At 45.0% G+C, this 19,407-nt stretch overlaps 1 protein-coding gene across 1 annotated transcript in view; it reads left to right on the top strand.

The window, feature by feature from the left end:
* The first annotated feature begins 7,352 nt into the window (after window positions 1–7,352).
* KCNK10 (potassium two pore domain channel subfamily K member 10) overlaps window positions 7,353–19,407 on the top strand; it is a 98,794-nt gene continuing 86,739 nt past the window's right edge. Inside the window, exon 1 of the mRNA XM_090034991.1 lies at window positions 7,353–7,646. Coding sequence (XP_089891117.1) covers window positions 7,413–7,646 — 234 coding nt within the window. The 5' untranslated portion in view covers window positions 7,353–7,412. The remainder of the gene's footprint in view (window positions 7,647–19,407) is intronic.

Raw genomic sequence — 19,407 nt, 5'->3', positions numbered from 1 at the left:
TCAGTGATACCTGTGGGGGGTAGAAGTGTAAGCATTACTGTTCTCATATCACAGTTGGAAAAGCAAGGGCAACATTGGACCCCTGCTAAACCAGATGGGACATCTGACAACTGATGCCCAGGAAAAAGCAAACTTGCTAAATGGGTACTTTGCATCAGTCTTTCACCAGTCCCATGGGATGCCCCTGCCCATTACAAGACAGGGAGGCCCAGGTGAAGGAGATTCCTTATTCCTCATCAGTGCTGACCTCATAAAGGAACACCTTGAGAGGCTGGACACCTTCAAGTCAGCCGGCCCTGACAGTTTACACCCCAGGGTACTCAAGGAGCTGGCTAGCATCATAGCTCAGCCCCTGGCACAGAACTTCAAGAACTCCTGGTGCTCTGGTGTAGTGCCTGATGATTGGAAGAAGGCCAATGTGGTGCCTATCTTCAAAAAAGGGAGGAAAGTGGATCTGGCAAACTATAGGCCCATCAGTCTGACCTCTGTCCTGGGGAAGGTCTTAGAAAAGGTTATTAAAGATTATATAACAGATTGGCTGATAGCAACATCCTGAGGGATAGCCAGCACGGGTTTATTGTGGGTAGGTCTTGCTTGACCAATCTCATTTCCTTCTATGACCAGGTGACCTATCACCTGGACAAAGGAGAAGAGATTGATGTCATATATCTTGGCTTTAAAAAAGCCTTTGATCTGGTATCCCATGATCACCTCTTAGTAAAACTGGCTAACTGCAGCCTCGGCCACACCACGATCCACTGGCTGGGGAATTGGCTCCATGGTAGGACCTAGAGGGTGGTGGTTGATGGAAGTCAGTCATTGTGGTGCCCTGTGACTGGTGGGGTCCCCCAAAGCTCAGTCCTTGGGCCTATACTATTTAACATCTTCATTATTGATGTGGACATTGGTATCAGAAGTGGACTGGCCAAGTTTGCTGATGACACCAAACTCTGGGCTAAAGTGTCCACACCTGAGGACAGAAGGGTGATCCAGGCTGACCTCGATAGGCTCAGAAAGTGGGCAGATGAGAACCTGATGGTGTTTAACAATGAAAATGCAAGGTTCTCCACCTTGGGAAGAAAAACCTGCAGCATCTTTATAGGCTCGGCAGTGCTACGCTGGCTAGCACTACAGACAAAAGGGACTTGGGGGTCATGATTGACCACAAAATGAACATGAGCCTGCAATGTGATACTGATGATAGTAAAGGAAGCAAAATGCTTGCTTGCATCCACAGATGTTTCTCAAGTAAATCCCAGGACGTCATCCTTACATTGTATTCAGTCTTGGTGAGGCTACAGCTGGAGAACTGTGTCCAGTTTTGGGCTCCAAAATTCAAAAAGGATGTGGAGAAGCTTGAGAGGGTGCAGAGGGGAGCCACATGCATGATCAGAGGCCAGGAAAGCAGACCTTATGAAGAGAGGCTGAGAGCCATGGGACTCTTCAGCCTGGAAAAGTGCAGGCTCAGGGGTGATCTGGTGGCCACCTATAAGTCCAGCAGGGGTGCTTACCAGGATCTGGGGGAACATCTGTTCACCAGAGCTCCCCATGGGATGATAAGGTCGAGTGGTCACAAACTCCTCCATGACCATTTCAGGCTGGACATAAGGAAGAACTTTACTGTCCGAGCCCCTAAGTTTTGGAATAGATTGCTGCCGGAGGTGTTTCAAGCACCTACTCTGAACGCCTTCAAAAGACATCTGGATGTTTATCTTGCTGGGATCCCATGATCCCTGCTCACTTCCTGCCCCTGGGGAAGGGGGCTGGACTTGATAATCTTCCAAGGTCCCTTCCAGCCCTAATATCTATGAATCTATGAATCTTACTAAAGGACTCCTTACTAAATACTCACTCTTTCAAAACAAACTGCAAGGCAGAGTGGACTATATGCTAGCTTTTACAACAGAAGAAGTTCCCAATCTAAGACTGCTCGGAAATATCCCCACCTTTAGGAGGAGATCATCTCTCCTAGGTATCAGATATTTTTAGTCCCTTAACAGATGTTTAAAATGAGTTTGTCAGTCAGTTTGTGTATATAATCTCATTTGGGGTTATAATCTTTATATGATCTTGGACAAAAGTTCAATAAACCAATTTAATCTAAATCAGTTAAGTCTGATACTACATCTATTCAAGTTTATCTTGAACTAGTTTTGGCCACTTTGAAAGCAGTTTATATGCACTGAGCTTCTGTTGTGTTCTGATTTGAACAGGCTTCTAAACACTTATACCGGTTTATGAGTAATTTCTATTCCTTACCTATAAATCCATGATGGCTAGAAAGGAATCCATAAGATACGTTTTTCTTTTAAAAGAACTGTCTTTAGCTCTGAGAGATCAAACACAGTAACCCGCTGACCTATTTAAGTGAAGCAGTTCACTTTCCTTTCCCTGTACTCTACAGCTTGTTCTTAAATCAATGCAACACACTTTCCTTTAAGGGGTCATATAACAAGCCATGGCTTTTTCTGTACAGCTGTTATTAACACACTGCTAAAAACATGGTTTGAATAAGAAAGATGCTTAAAGCAACAGAGAAAACAGATCTCCCTTGAGCAGTCTCAACCCAGGAAGCATCTATGTGTAGAGGCATTTTATTTTACCTGTTCTGTTTGAGAGATATAGTATCCATGCATCTCTTTGCAATGAAAAATTAGCACCAGCCTATATATCAAAATATGCTACACTTCAGGGAATCAGCATACCAAACATGCCAGGCAAGTCCTGGCTTCTTAGTCCTTTTTTCTTGGTAGGCCTACGCTGGACAAAATGACTGCTAGAACCTGCAATTAGTGCTCCTCCAACATCACTATTAATAATAGCTATAGGCCATATTCTAAGTCTATGTGAACTGATGTAGTATTGCTGAAGTCCTAGGAGCTAAGCTATGTTGATTTTCATTGGCTGGGATTCTGATCATACATTTTGAGATTTGCTAAAATTAATGAATGGTTCAGCAAGGAGAAACTAATTCGTATTTTAGTGACTTGCGTGGTAAGGTGGTGACAGATGAGGATCAGAATGCAAATCCACTCTTCCAACCAATATACATAGACGTGTGACTCTATTTTATATTATTCTTGCTTCCTGCTCCCCTCTTTTTGTGTCCTGGGATAACATGCTAGATCAGCCACAGTAACCCTTTTCCTTCAGAAAGCTAGATGAGTATAGCAATCGATCTTTTCTGCTAAAACCAGGACCCTAATGTTGTCACCACTTCCCCATAGGCAATATCATTTTTAGAATTTGTAAAGGCTACATGAGCCAAATTTGGAGAGAGAGGGCAAGTTTACGTGTGCAACTAACGCAAAGCAATAAACTCAGGAACTTATCACACAGCAGTTTATTGCTTCCCAGGTGCTGTGTTTACATGTGCACTCGGGACTGCAGCACGTTGAGCCTGCCAATCTGGGGCTGCTCTGAGCCAGCTCACCATGCTTTGGAGGGGCTGGTTGGGGCACAAGGGTGCTCCAGTGTGGGGTTAGCTGGGAGGCAGCCCCCACACTGAAGCACCCTCATGTCCCAGTCAGCTGCATGAGTGTCTACATGCGCACTGCTGTACTGTCCTGCTGCAGAGTTAGTTTACTCCTGCCTAATAGCACTGCATGTGCAGATGCGGGACATTTACTACAGAGCTAATTAGTCAACTCCTCAGTAAGTGTCTTGTGTAGATGCGCCCACCAGGTATCATCTTAATCTGATGCTAGCCCACCCCACCTGGTACACATTGGGTACTCTGGTGGAACTGGTGCTGGTGAGGAAAAACAGATGTGACAAAAATTATTTGGGATTTGGAAAAGGAGAGGCAATTAATTACATAAAGGTCCCTTTTCCTGCAAATCCTGGGTTTTTATTTTCTCTTGAAAGTATTTCATAAACAGTTTTGCTGTAAAAATAATATTAATATTGGGTACAAAGGCTGTGTCTCCACATGGATTTGATCTGGGAGCAGTTTACTTGTGAGTAAATTACTCATAAGTAAATGCTCATGGATAGGTATCTACACATGCAGAGACTTGGGAGATTTGCTGCTCATGGCAGCAATCTGCTCCTGCCCCCACTGATCCTGTGCTGGTCCCCTGCCACAGCCAGGGGGAGTCCCCCACCCCCGATCATGAGGGTGAAGTGGGGGCCGGGAGATAAGGATCTCCCAGCCCCTGCTCCCCAATTGTGATCTCAGAGCAGGGGTTTGGGAGCTCCCTGCTGCTGGGGTGGGGGAACATAATCCCTGCCCAGGCTCCGGTGGTGGAGCCAACCCCAGCAGCCAGCAGCTGCCAGGAGCAGGAAGCAATCTCCTTTCCCCTCCTGGCCAGCTGACTGGCAGCACATTTGCTCCCAGTCAGGCATCTACATGAGCACTACTGCACAGTGACTAATCATGAGTAAATTTGCTACTTGCATTTGCAGGTACCAAATTTACTCGTGATTAGAGCAGTTTACTGCACAGTAAGATTGTGCATGTGTAGATGCACACACTTACTGCTCAGTAAATTACACTACTGTGCAGTAAACATCGCATATAGATTCACCCAATGACCACTGCATTCAGTATTTACTGGTCAGTAGGGCTGTGCAAAACAGTACCTTTCCCATTTGACTTCCATTTCGACAATTTGATGGAACAGTGTTTTGTTTTGAGTTTCTATTAATTTTGAAAGCATGGTTCCATTTTGTTTAATTGAAACTGTTTTGCTGTTTCAACACAGTTTTGATGTTTCATTCATAAGTTATTATGGGGAAACATAAAATGCAGCAGGCAGGCAGATCGGGAGCTTGCCTGCACCCCGGGAGGGCTGTGGGGGCTGTGCCAGAGTCCTTCTGGGGGTGCAATCCCCTGATCTGCCTTCCAGATGAGAGAAGATTGGTTCTGTCATCTGGGACCAGCACCGGGAAAATTGGTGCTGCTGCTGGTCCCAGGTGGCAGCACCCTGGTCCTCTCTTCCAGCATGCAGATTGGGGGCTTGCCAGTACCTCTGGGAGGGCTGCAGGGGCTGTGCTGGAGTCCTCCTGGAGGTGCGGGCCCCCAATCTGCCTGCCAGATGACAGACAGGTGCTGGGCACAGCCCACACCCAACACAGGGAAGATTGGTGCTACTGCTGGCCCCAGGTGGCAGCACCCAGCTCCTGTCACCTGGCAGGCAGATTGGGGGCACACCCCCCCGGGAGGACTCTGGCACAGCCTCTGCAGCACTCTTGGGGGTGCCAATGGACCCCCAATCTGCTTGCTGGCTGACAGGACCCAGGTGCTGCCACCTGGAGCCAGTGGGGCCAGAGCAGACCAGCTCATGCAGGGACCTGCCACCCCAATCCCAGGGTGTGGAAGGGTCCCTGCATGAGCTGATCTGCCCTGGACCCTGCACCTTCCTTGAGCTGGCTCCAGTATGGGGCTGGGGCAAATCAGCTGGTGCAGGGACCTTCCCCCACCCTGGGATCGGGGTGGTGGGTCCCCACATGAGCTGATGTGCTGCAGCCCAGCTGGTCCCAGGCAGCAACACCGGGTTCCTGTCAGGTGGTAGGCAGTTTGGGGGCCTGCCAGCACCCCTGGAGGGCTGCAGGGGCTGTGCCAGAGTCCTCTCAGGGGTGCATGCCACCACTCTGCCTGCTGGGTGACAGGAGCCAGGTACTGCTGCCTGGGGCTAGCAGCAGCACCTATCTTCTTGGCACTGGGTGCGGGCTGTACTCAGTGCTGGTTTGTCATTTGGCAGCGCCAGTCCCAGCTGGTAGCACCCGCCTTCTGTCATCTGGCAGGCAGATTGGGGGCCCACACCCCCAGGAGGACAGTGGCACAGCCCCTGCAGCCCTCCTGGGGTGCAGGCAAGCCCCCAATCTGCCTGCCAGATGACAGGAGGCAGGTGCTACCAGCTGGGACTGGCGCTGAAGCCAGTAAGCTTGGCTTTGAAACTCAAAATGTTTTGAGTTCCTTTGTTTCATTTTGAAGCTGTTTTGTTTTATTTCGATTTTGCTGTTTTGAACTCGAAACGCATCGAAACAGCTTTGAAATGAAACGCTGAGTGAAATTTGACATGCTGTACTGGTCAGCATTATCTTGGTCAGCTGCGATCTGCATCTTTAATGTAATGCTTGAGAAGTGTCAGTTGTAAGAAAATTAGATTTTAGTTGATGGTAGAATTTCTGTAAATTATTCAGTACTATAAGACAGCCTGTTGCTGCGGGAGAGTTGTAGCATGCTGTTTAGCTGAACGCGTAATCTTGTTTTTATGTTCAAATCTTATATAGTCAGTCTGTTTACAGTACTGCTGTCTTTAGATTCTATCAGTGTCCTAGTATAGTTCTTGAGCTGAAGAGGCAATAGTATTTTGGGAATAAATGTAGTTTGGGCTTGGCTAGAGAAGCCATATTTTAATGGTTATCTTGTTTAGGTCACAAGAGGAATGACCCAGTGTGATCTCAAAGAAATTATGGGCCAATGGTAGCTACACCATATGAAGGTTCCAGCAAGGGTTCTGTTTAAAATAAAACTAGTATCTTCTCTTCAACTAGACTGTTAGTCCAATCCATTTGAAAAATAGTGTGTTAGTTCAGGGGCCCAGGTCAGCCTATTTTTAGGGCTTTAATGGGACTTGACAGGCATAGGTCTTCTGGCTCTCTCAAGGGAGTTAAGTTTCACTTGCAAATGTCTGTCACAAAATGTTAATGATTTATGCCAGATTGTGTGAAACTCCACTAGACACTTTCTCTAACACCTGTTGCTTTTGTGTAAGCTTGTGAATAATATGGCTATGCAAACTGTATCAAACCAAACATGGGCTTTGAGTATGTCTACACCATTTCCTTGGTGGTAGTCCAGGGAGGGATGCTCCTGCGCCCATCTGACCTGCCCATTCCTTCTTTCCCATGCTGAACCTAGAACTACAGTGGTAAAGCTGCTCAGGGGAAGGAGAACTTGGGAAAGTCGTACCCCTTGATTTGTAAAACTGTTTAAAAAACAATTTTAGTTTCACCAGCTTTGTTTCTGGTCACTAATAATCCCACTATGATCAATTACTATTTAAGAAGCAGAAATTTATCCTAGTGTCCCGACCAATAGGATAAACTGTTTTGTACACCTATAAATTGTTCTTATCCTAGAGGCAGTAGGAAAAACAACTCCTAATTTGTATACTAATGTACGAAATGTTGGTGGATCTTCAGGAGGGAAGGAGTCACATCAGTATAAGATTATTTTCCAAGTAACAAGATATTTTCCATTTATTTCGGAAATAACCATGTAGAAACTTAACTTTGGGTATATGTGGGCAGGAAGATTAAGCCCAGCTTTTAACTAAAGAGATCTTTAACATCACCTTTTGTTCTACATTTCAGTGGCTGTTCCTGCAGCCGTACCAGCTTGTGAACCCAAGACTAACGAGCCCTACCCAGCTCCACGTCTCTCTCTTTCTTCAAGGACAACTATGGTTGTGACCATGGAAACTGCCTCCCAGGGCTTGCAGACAGTCATGAAGTGGAAAACAGTAGTTGCCATCTTTGTTGTGGTTGTAGCTTATCTGGTAACAGGAGGGCTTGTCTTTCGTGCCCTGGAACAGCCCTTTGAAAGCAGCCAGAAGAATACAATAGCCTTGGAAAAGGCAGACTTCCTTCGGGAACATGTTTGTGTGACCCCAGTAGAGCTGGAGACACTGATTCAGGTAAGACATACGGGCAAGACAGCAGCTCACAGCTAAAGAGGGAATATTTTCCTTTTTTTGGATCTTTTTCTTTTAAGTTGTGAGAAATAAGCTTGGCATTTCATGATAAGCCTAGCCTGTGGGGTCTGGATGGCTCATGGGTGTCTGGTAATGAGCTAGGAGGCATTATAGCTCTGAGTCCCTGTTTGAATCCTACCCTGGTGAGAAGTGGCAGATAACTGTCATCTTCTGACAGCTGTTTGGTGTCTTGTGTGAAAAGAATTGGTCTCATTCCAGGTCCTAGGGGTCCATATTGCTGAAAAGCACCATCCCAAGGGGTATCCTCAAAGGAGGCCTGAAGATTCAATGGCCACAGAGACTTGTTAATCCTTTCTTTGTTCCTCTTTATGGTATAATGCAGCCAACACATTGAAGAAAGGGCTGTCTGGCTGCTGACTGTGCTGTACATGCTTTCTGGTGATGCAGAGGACTTGTTTGCTTGCCATGCTTCTAAGCAGACATCTTTCACTGAAACTGAAGCAGCAAGGAACTGGTTCAATTTACTTGTTGTTAGGGCTGTGCTGTATAACAACAGTTCTTGCTGGTTTGCCTGACAAAGCCTGGGGATTCACAAATAAACTGGCCATTCATTGGTTAAAGCCTAAATCATGCACACAAAGTTCGGAATTCTTGTAGAAATCCTTTTTTGGTAAAGAAGATTAAAATTTCACTTTAGAGGGTAGAAATAGTTATTTTATTTTAAAATATAGTCAAATGGCAGTAATAATTGCAGGCATGACTCAGATGAAGTTATTTAACTTAACAGTAGGGTTGAATTTGGTCTAGTGAGGTTATCACTTCAGTGTGAAAACTGTCCCAATTTACTGTAAGCGATTTAAACTGCAGCACTGAGACTCAGTAATGAGGTAGAAAGGTATGAGCTTTATTGATGATGTCTGCAAGGCATAAGCATTCATTCTGCACTGACTGCAGTCATATCTTAACATGAAATCAGCTTATTGCAAAACCAGTCATGGATTATATATGGGAGCAGATCCTTTTTGGCTGTTGTAAACTCCCAGCCAGGATCTGGAGGATTTGTTCCCAAAACACTGCAAATGGAAGTTCAGATCTATTCAGTAGAGTGATGCAAAATACTTGCAAATTCAGAACTGTCATTTCAAGACAAGCGCTGAATTCAGATGTTCACAAAAGGTTTTCTTACATACATAAACCTCGCAGATGGAGAAGGGCCCAGTTCGTTTTACATGGTCAAACCCAGAACACAGAAAACAGTAAACAGGAGAGTGTGCATGGGATCTGTCATTGGAGAGGAAGGAACAATTCTTGTTTAGAGGACATGTACATTCATATTTCTCTTGTTTGAGTGCTTGTTTGGTTGCTATTGGTAGTTTAAAGGTATTATGGATGGTTTCTTTGCATAGTTTCTTAGGATAATATATGTTGTGAATAGGATAGAAATCCTGTAGGTACAGGTACAAGAATTTTCATGACTTCGAGCAAACTTAATATGACATGCTTAAAAAGATACACAGTCAGCAACTAGGGGAGTAAACAAACATATATTCATAGGAGAGGAATTTGGGAGATTGTGTCCTTTTCTCAGGCTAAAAAAGAGAAGATATAATGTTTCTGATGCAGCAGTGGAAGTGGCCTGAAGAATGAAGGAAACAATGGTGACTGGATGCTGAAGCTCTGGTATGTACGTTATTCCTGAGTGGGCACCTGACAGAAGATATTAAAGCAAGAGATTTTACCAGAAATAACTTTTAGTAGGGGATGTTGAGGAATAGAGGTTCAGTTTAAGATTATTCTTGAGTTCAAGGGGCTTGTAGAAATGATGGAGGTCAGGAGAGAGAAGGCTCCACAGGGGGGTCAAGATTTGTAAACACTTGATGACCAGGATGGCTTTGAGGGCTGACTGCTATGTGAGGAAAATGATCCACAGAAGCCTGTGACCATGAAGATAATGCAAAGAAATACAAGCTATGGAGAAAAAATACATCTGGGAAACAAGTTTGCTGTGGTGGAGAGTGTGAAGGAGGAGAGAGCAGCAAAAGAAAGTGAGACAGGAAAGAAGAAATGGGAAGCTAATTCCACACGAAGAGAGGAAGAGATGATGGAGTCAAGGAGAAATAATGCTGGGAAGTAAAAAAGGTAGAATGATTTGCAAACAGAAAGAAGATTGGAAGGGAGAGCACCTGAGACTTAGAGCAGGAAGAGGTAGTTCTTTGTAGTCGGGATCTCCTTGTTGAAAAGAGCTGACAGATATGCCACCACAGCACACCCAAAAACTATGAAGAGTGTACCGGGAGCAAGGGCATGATATCCTCAAAAGGATTCTGATAGGACCGAATTGAAAATACATGCATCAGTTCTCACATTTGGACAGATGATATTGTTAGATGGCACTGGAACAGATCAAGAATAAGCACACCAAACTAGAAAAGCTGTTAAAAAGAGTGGTAGCTCACCTAATGTTCCACTGAATTTTTTTAGTACCCAGAGAAGAAGGACGAATGCAAGATAAGGCAGTAAAAATCAATAGATGTTTCAAGGATCAGTGCTATGGGAAGAGTGTAGAGATGTTCAGCCATTTGGCAGTATTCATGCAAAGAGGACTCTTGTTGATGGATAAACTCTACCTTAGAATCAGGCTAGCACAACTGTTATGAGCTGTAAAATAAGAAATGAAGGGAAAGAGACTTGAGGGACTGGAGCCAGAGCAGAAGGTATGGGAGGGAAAGGACAGCTGTTGGGGGGAGGGTACATTGCACAGTCTCCCCTGCACTCCCTGAGAGCAACACATATGGGTCTCTTATATTATTCACCCCCCACCCCATTGTCTCCCTTGTGCCCTTCCTGCTGTGAGCCCCTCCCCTGCCAAATGAGCCTTCTTAGTCCTGGTCGGGCAATGGCTTGATCCAGCTTCAGCCCTGAGCTTGGTGCTGGGGCTGACGCTGGAGCTGAGCTGCCACCTTCCCTGGGCTAGTAGTTGAATCTAAAACCAGGCTTTTTCCCCGCCATGAAGACTGGAGAAAAACCTGGTCTTGCATTCAAGCAAATATAGTAATTTCTGTGTCTGGTTTTGATCCCCATGGTGCAGTTGTTACAAGTGATTTCACAGATTCCGTAGACACTAGGGCTGGAAGGGACTTGGGAAGATCACTGAGTCCAGCCCCCTGCCCCAGGGGCAAGAAGTCAGCTAAGGTAAAAGGATCCCAGCAAAATAAGTGTCCAAACATTTCTTAAAATAGTCCAGAGTAGTTACTTGTACCACCTCTGAAGGGAGTCTATTCCAGGTGTTGGGGGCTCTGACAATAAAGAAGTTTTTCCTTATGACCAACCTAAAACGGTCTTGAAGGAGTTTGTGACCATTTGACCTTGTCATCCCTTGGGGTGCTCTGGTGAACAGGCATTCCCCCAGATCCTGATGCACACCCCTTATGTACTTATAGGCTGCCATCAAGTCATCCCTGAGCCTGTGATTTTCCAGGCTGAAGAGTCCCATGGCTCTCAGCCTGTCTTCATAAGGCCTGTTCTCTTTCCCTCTGATTATGCATGTGGCTCTCCTTTGGACTCTCTCAAGCTTCTCCACATCCTTCTTGAATTGTGGAGCCCAGAATTAGATGCAGTTCTCCAGCTTGGCCTCACCAAGGCTGAGTACATTTGGGAGGATGCCATCCTGAGATTTACTTGAGAAGCATCTATGGATGCAAGCAAGAGTTTTGTTTTCTTTGCCAGCTGTGATGTTGCATTGGTGGCTCATGTTCATTTTGTGGTCAGTCATGACCACCGAGTCTCTTTCAGCCACAGTGCTAGTGAGCATTACTGCATGATGGTGCAGTAACAGCCATTACGGCACCGTCCCAGAAGTACGTGGTTATTTTTCGGAACTACATTGCCATAGCACCATACTATAATGAGGTAGTTCGTCACGGCTTGTAGCACAGCATCACGTATAGATGTGCCCAGGGAGAAGAAAATCACACTAACAAAGATATAACATTGCATAAAGAAATTTCAGAGGGAGGAGAGTGAACCCAAAGAGAAAGAAAGCACTGAGACTGATAGTAATTAGAAAAACAATACACGTAGGGAAAGGATTAACTTTATTCTGGCTGGGCAATTAAAGATAGTCAACCAAAATGTATGTATACTAATACAAGGATTCTGGGCAAAAAAAAAAAAAATGGAGGAACTAGAACTGGGCAAAAAAAAATGGAGGAACCAGTTCAGGATGTGACACTTTTCGTTATACAGTGGTAGAAACCTGGTAGAATAGCAACCATGACTGAAATGTGTCATATATTTTTAAACAGCAGGAATTCCTTATTTATTCAAACATCACAGTCACCTTTTCCTCAAGAATAAGCCTTCCAGAATTGGGTGTCTGTTAAGCAGGACATCTGATTTTCTGCCGAAACCAAACACTACACTGTAAGATAGTTGCCACTTCTTTTCCTCCTTTTCCTTCAAGCAGCCACATAGAGGGAACAATGGAGTCCAGCAGAAATAGATTCAGGAGGATGCAGTAATGCAATCACAGCTGTCTTTGATTCCTGCTCCTCCCAAGGTTTAAAGCTAACTGGCCATGTCTACATGAGATGTTGACTGCACAGTCGTTACTGTACAGTCATTTAGTACTTGTATAAACTTATGCTAGTACTAGTATAAACAAGTATTAAATGACTGTGCAAGCATTGCCAAACAACATTTTTATGACACTAGCTGCACAGTAGCCTGAGACTACTACACAGTAGCATCATGTCACACTTTCTGCCATGCACTGCTACTGCACAGTAGTCATGGGCTACTGTGCAGTCAGTGTCTCATGAAGACGTGGCTACTGCCTACCAGCAGCAGCGGTGGCATTTCTAATCAGGTGGCTGAGGAAGTTAATTAACTTCATGGCTCATTGCAATCTACCTGATTTCTGCTGAACTCTCTTCCTATAGTCCTTTCACCTTTTTAATGGTATTCCACTAATCCAGCTATCTATTCTTCAGCAATTTGCTGCCTATTATCTACTTTTAGCTTTTCTTCTCCTATTTCACAGACTTTGGACTGTTTTTAGCTCTTTTCAAAATCCTACCCCATGGAGTCCAGTCTTCACCAGAAGGTGTAGTTAACAGCTTGTGGCTGAGCAGCCAAGACTAAACAAGCCAAACTCTTTCAACTCTCCTCTCATATAGCTGTCCATTTTCCTACTCATCCTAGCAGTCTTTCTCTGCATCTGTTTCAGCTGAGCTCATCTTTTTTGAGCATGGAAGCATGTATTTGAATGTGGACTCTTCCAAGGTCAGACAGCGTCTGGGATTTTGGCTCAGATCTTTTTCTAATACATATTAGGATAGTGTTGCTGAGATTAACATTTCCCATAACTTTTGAGGTGTGATACATAACGGAGCAGTGCTAGGTGGGTTGTGATTTTTTTAATTTAAAAGGCAACAAATTTGCATGTTCTACATGTGAAAGCTAGTCATGAAAGATATGCAAAGTCCTTCTTTTTCAAACAAACAGAATACTTAATGGTACAATAAAGTGTATCAACAGGATGACAAACATTGCAGTCTATGGAGTTCAGGGCTTTCTTAATGTCATATGTTTTCCAACTTGATCTGTATGCAGGTGTCAGTTCTTGACTGTACACAGTATTTTGTCTTTTCTTTTACCTCAAATGTTGTGGTATTAAGATAATAAGGAAGCATGTTGTGCCACTACGAGCCAAACGTTATAAGCAAACTTTCTCTCTTGTATATTTAGTAGATCTGTAGGCATTTTACTGGGTAACCCAGAATTATTTCTAACGTAAAAGGCTTTAGCAGCTTAACATATTGAATAGCTCAAGACCTGTTAGTATTAAATATTTAAATGTATTTTGTCAATAAAGAAGAATTTCCACTTGATTCTTCTTCATGACTGTCTGACCTGGATCAGAGATGTGGTTAAATATAATACAGAAGCTGTGGTTGTAACCAAGCTGAGTGCAAGAGGGCAAAAAAGAGTTTGAGAATAAATGTGAAGGGGGTTAATATTTGCTTTCACACCTTTGTGTTGATGATCTTTAAAAATGAGAACTCCTTAGGTGGCACAGTGGATTTACTGCATTGCACCAAGGGCTTGCCTGTAAGAGTTCAGAATAACGGTGCTGATGTGGTAACTTCACTGGGTCCTGGCTGCTGTGCTATACGTATTCATCATAAAGTTCTATGTAAGGGAGATATGTATTATTAATATTACAGATAACGTTAAAGTGTTTAGATGAATGCATAGATCATACTCTCCAGAATGAAAACAGTGATTCAGCTCTGAGTTCCTGGAGAACATTTCTGTGGCACAAATACAATAAGGGGAAAGAAAGGGATATTTTTATCACAGGGCAAGCCGTATGGCTTTATTTATTTATTTGAAAGGGGTAAAGAGAGATTTTGAAGAGGGAAATAAGGTATGCCATGTATGCTGTGTTTGCAAGGTCAAAACTTCTTTTGTGATTCCTACACTCTAGTGCCTAGACCTGGATCTCTTGAAGAGTCCTGCTGTTACAGGCAAAACTTCAAAGAAAAATGTATGGCTACTGTATGAGGCGTGCAGAAACATTAGTGTAGATGAAATGTGTCTTTCATATTTCTCTGCCCTCCAAAATTATCTGCAAATACAATGTGCTTTGCTGATAGTGCCCACAGATGAGCCCAGGCTGTGATGTTCATATATGAAGGTACTCTGATCATATAGTAATGAGTGCAGCCCCAACAAGTGCACAGAGATGGGAATCTAAATCTAAATCTAAATATTTTCCAAGTTTGTGACTTTTCTGTTTCATCCTTTATTATAAGAAGCCTATATATTAAACTCTGGGAAAGATGTGAGCTTCTCCAAGTTTGTGCTTACCTATAGGGTTTTAGCTCAGGTCTATCTAACACTGATGCATGCTGTGGAATAGAACAGTTTTTCTTAGCAACAACTCTCTTTCACAGCACATGCTGTGTGATCCCAGCTCACCTGGAGTGGAAGGTTTTACTTTTTTCAGCACACATCTGTTTCTGAAGACTAATTTACTGCTGGGAAGCAAATTCATTATTTAGTACTGATGCAATCTACAACTTGGCTTGAATGACTCTATGATCTATTGTAAACATACAACAATAAGAAACTGACCAAAACAACTATATTCTAACAGCCCATTCAACTCAGGGTGTTTCCATTAAATTAGTTTGAAACTGAATTTTGAGAGAAAGAAAAAATAAAAGCTGAAATGTGGTAGACGAAAAACAGACTTGACTATCTCTGTGCTTATCTGTGTAGTTCCTATTTGCCTAAATACTGAAGCATAGTAAGATTCAACAAAGCATTATATATATATTTGGAACCTTGCCCCCCCAAACACATTTGCAGTTAAACTTGCTAAGAAAATTAAAAATCCTTATGCTACAGGGCATAAGATAATCCATAGTTGGAGCTCTCCCATGGTATTGTACAGTTCGAGTATTCTGAGGTCACACCTCTGCATGTAATATCAGGCATTACCCATGACCTGAGACACATAACAGAGTATTGCTGTGGGTTGGCATAGCAATTCCTATGGATCCAATTAGGAAGTATACATTCTGTTTTCACTACTCATCACCCAGACTGGACCAAGTGAGAAGCTTGGAATTTGATCTGCTAGAAATAGATGTGACAAGATGGTTTAATAACTTTGTGGGTACGTAACTTCAGTGTTTTTTTTTTTTTATCCTGTGCCTTCAGATTTTAAGTTAGAAGTGTAGGATATGTTAATCCATCCACATACTTGGAAATCAGGTTTATGAAGGGATACAAATGGGTGCAGTAAGGTTTGTCGGTTGGTCTATAAGGCAAGACAAAATTATATGAAGCTAAGAACAGAGTTATTAAGGTAGGGGGCTAGCCAGGAGTTACCATTTGGGATTTATTGATATTGATAATGCTGTTACTTCTTTGGATAGGCTTTTCAGCATATTGGCCTTCCTATGCCAAAGATAGATAAGAAAAGGCAATAGAAGAGCTCCAGTGTCTAACTGCTTGAATAGAGCACAACTATCTTCTCATGCCTTTTGACAATAGCCAAAAGAGAACTTGGGTGGCAAAAGAAAAAATCTGGAGCAGAAAAAAGGGTCTTCTGAATAAGTTAAAGGAGGAATTGTTTTTTGATGATGATGCAGACAAGACTGGCTGAGCAGTATAGAAAGGAAACTGGCAATTGGCTTTGTACATCCTGTTTAGAAAAGCTATTTTCTATATATGTCAAATTGTTTTTCTGTTCCTTATGTTTTGTTTCTTAAACTATCAACTTTAGAGACAAAAAACCCCTAAAAAATAAAAAATAAGGACAACATTTAGATAGCTTTAGCGTACCCTTGTCTTGATCAGCAGTGAGCAACTCCTATGGGCTGGATCCAGCCCATGGATCTTTGGATCTGGGCTGCAGAACTGGAGGACTTTGATGGCATTTCTACTGTGAGGGCTTTGCCTGTGCTGCAGCTGGAAGGTGGGGAGCTTTCCTTGTGTTGTGGCCAGAGGTTACCCAAGCAGGGTGCAGGGCCCGGGGCAAATCAGCCCAAGCAGGGCCCTGCCCCCACTCTGATCCCACAAGCCCCACACCAGGGACGGCCCTGTTTGTGGCAGTAGCTTGGTTGGAAGCACTAGCACACCTCAGACCTGGGCTTGGCTTCTTTGGCCTGCTGTTTGAAAACATTGCTGACTGCTGCCATAAGTGTTACATTATACAGTTGTCGCAGGGCACTTCAGTACCCTGCTTCTAGTGAGTTTTGAACTTAAGGGGCGAAGGTGTGTCGCAGGGCACTTCAGTGTCCTGCGCCTATAAAGAGGTACAGGTGCCAGTTGCCGGGACAACCACAGTTGGTCAGCTGACCGGAAGGGGGCAGGGCCTGACCTATATAAACGTAATCCAGGCTGAGGCCAGGGAGGCAGTTCTCCACTAGCAGCCGAGGAAGAAGGAGCTGTGCGGGAGTAAGCAGAGTAGAGAAGCCTGATGGCCTGTGCAGCTTCTGTTCGAGGATGTCGGGTGGAGGAAGCCCTGGTAGGGATTTGAATGATGGTTAGCCAGGTGGCTTAGAGTTTACATTATAGCCCAGGAGCTTGAGTTTTCCATTTGTAGTTTTATAAGACCGGTGGACTGGGTGAGGCTATTAGGGTTTGGAGGAGGCCTCATAGGGGCTCCACAGTAGTGTGGGGACCCTGGTGCCAGAGAGGGCACAACATTCAGGGGTGCATTGACCCCAGCCCTGAGAAGGGGTGGAGAAGATTGGGGGTCAGGTAAGGCTGAGGCTGCCTGAGCCCCACAGGAACTTTAGACCTGAGGAGGGGATTTGGGGGCCAGGCATGGCTACGGCCACCTGAGCCCCAATTGTGAAAGGCCCCAGAGCAGGCGCGGTCGCGGGCGCGGTCACGGTCGCGAGGGAAGGCCCCAGAGCGGGCGTGGTCGCGGTCACGAGGGAAGGCCCCAGAGCGGGCGCGGTTGCAAGGGAAGGCCCCAGAGTGGGCACGAGGGTGCGGGTCATAGGTGAGACAAGCCCAGGGAACCTGTGAGGGTGCAGGTGATTGCAGAAAAGCCAGGGGATGCCCATGAAGGCGTGGGCAATTGCAAAACGAGCCAAGGGGTGCCCATGAGGGTGCTGAGGGGAGAACTGACAAGACAACGTCTGGTACATCTGCGAGGCTTGGGGCATGGTACAGGGGTGGTTGGAGTCACGTGTAGCCCCTAAGCCCTAGTGCACCGAGTCACGTAGGACAGAGCACAGACTGGGATACATCAGGGCATCGTGTCAAAGAAGACAAAAAGGCAGCCTCCCTTAAACATGACTAACATCAAAGACGTGGTGGGCGAGATGGTGAGGGTGCGTTGACACTAACTGGGCATGGTAGGGGGCACTAGGGGAGTTCACGGCACCCCTAGGCTGTGCTCCTATCACAACGGTAAAAGCTTTGTTATCTGGCATGAGTGGGGTAATGGGGGTGCCGGTTATCTAAAAATCCCAGTTATCTGAGAGTTATCAAGGAAGACAGAAGCGCAGCGCAGCCACCCCTGCCGGGAAAAGCCCAACACTGCCCCGGCCCCAGTCCACAGCGGCAGGCTGCCCTGCCCCATACAGATCCCTTCCCCCCCACTTCTGCCACAGGCTTGGTGCACATGCTGGATAGACTCGGCAAAGATTCTGGTTGCTAGAGGAGTTGTATTTTGGGATATTGGAAATTCTGGTTAATAGAGTATTCTGGTTAGTAAAATGCCAGCTTACACAGCTTTTACTGTAATCTAGTGGATAGATCCAGCTGGTTCGAGACTCTGTCAGAATACCAGGGGTTGTCAAACTGTGGAGGCTGGACTCAGATGGCAGTGATGCTTCTGAATTCAGAACCACATTAACTTTTTAATTTTACAAAGTATAACATTATGTTGTGGTGTTCATCCAGACTAAGGCCCAGGGATTGTGAGCATGGAGGGGGTTTAAGGCACAAGATATGGACACCCAAGCAAATTAGAATGAATTAAAGGTGACAGGAACATTCTGCATGGCAGTTGTTCCATGGTAGTGTCCTGTATACATGCTCTTATCTCACAGAAGCCAAGAGCTGTTAGTGAGAGAAGCCTAAGCTAACTGTGGTTTTGTATTCATTCACTGTTTGGCAATAGCATGCACGTGGACAGATACAAGAGCACAGTGATTTATAGAATGCCCCCACTCAATTTTAATTTGCTGTAATTTGTTTGTTCATATCCAGAGGATTTTTTTGGTAGGTAAAATAACTAACAACAACAAAAACTAAGGTATGTTATTTTTACCAAGTGTCCTAAGGATCTCCTAAATTTAAGTAAAAGCGATAGGGGGCCAGTACATACATCCACAGGAGGCCTCAAATGCCTCTACACAAATGCTCGTAGTATGGGAAACAAGCAGCAGGAACTCACCCTCCTGCTAGCTGACACCAACATGGACATAGTGGGGATCACTGAAACATGGTGGGACTCAACACACGACTGGGCGGTGAATATCAAGGGCTATAGGCTGTACAGGAGGGACAGGATAGGAAGGAAAGGTAGGGGTGTGGCACGCTACATTCAGGAGGAATACCCATCTTCATCAATTAACAAGGAATCAGGAGGGGCACTCTGAAGTGCTTTGGGTTAGAATACAAGGCAGTCGAGGGGAAAGAGACTTAATGGTGGGGGTCTATTACAGACCTCCCAACCAAGGGGAAGAGCTCGACCAGGAATTCTTAGGTCAGCTCACAGAGGTAGTGAAGGCTAAGGATGTGGTAGTCATGGGAGACCTGAACTTCCCAGACATCTGCTGGGAAGAGCAGTCAGCCAGATCTGACCGCACACGTAGGTTCTTAGCCAGAACACAGGACCTCCATCTAACCCAGGAGGTGTACTGCCCAACCGGGGAGATGCTTTGTTGGATCTAGTGCTGGCCACGGGAGATGACCTGGTGAGGGGGCTGCGGGTGCTCGACCACCTGGGCGACAGTGATCATCGCCTGCTGGAATTCACCATCCAGCGCAAGGTGGCAAAGGCCTGCAGCAAGGCAGTAGCCCTAGATTTCAGGAGGGCAAACTTCAATGAGCTAAGGAGAATAGTCAGGGAAGCACTGAGGTCCCGGAGGGGAGGGGAGCCAGGTTTCCAAGAAAAGTGGTCGCTCCTTAAGGAGACGATCCTCCAAGCCCAAAGGGAGGTAATCCCAATGAAGATCAAAGGGAGCAGGAGGGCACACAAGCCCCC

This window comes from Crocodylus siamensis, chromosome 2 (genome assembly GCF_052110815.1).
Source record: "Crocodylus siamensis isolate JL-2025a chromosome 2, ASM5211081v1, whole genome shotgun sequence".
NCBI classification, from domain to species: Eukaryota; Metazoa; Chordata; order Crocodylia; family Crocodylidae; genus Crocodylus; species Crocodylus siamensis.
The sequence above is the reverse complement of the archived record's forward strand: the minus strand, read 5'-3'. Positions and strand labels throughout refer to the sequence as shown.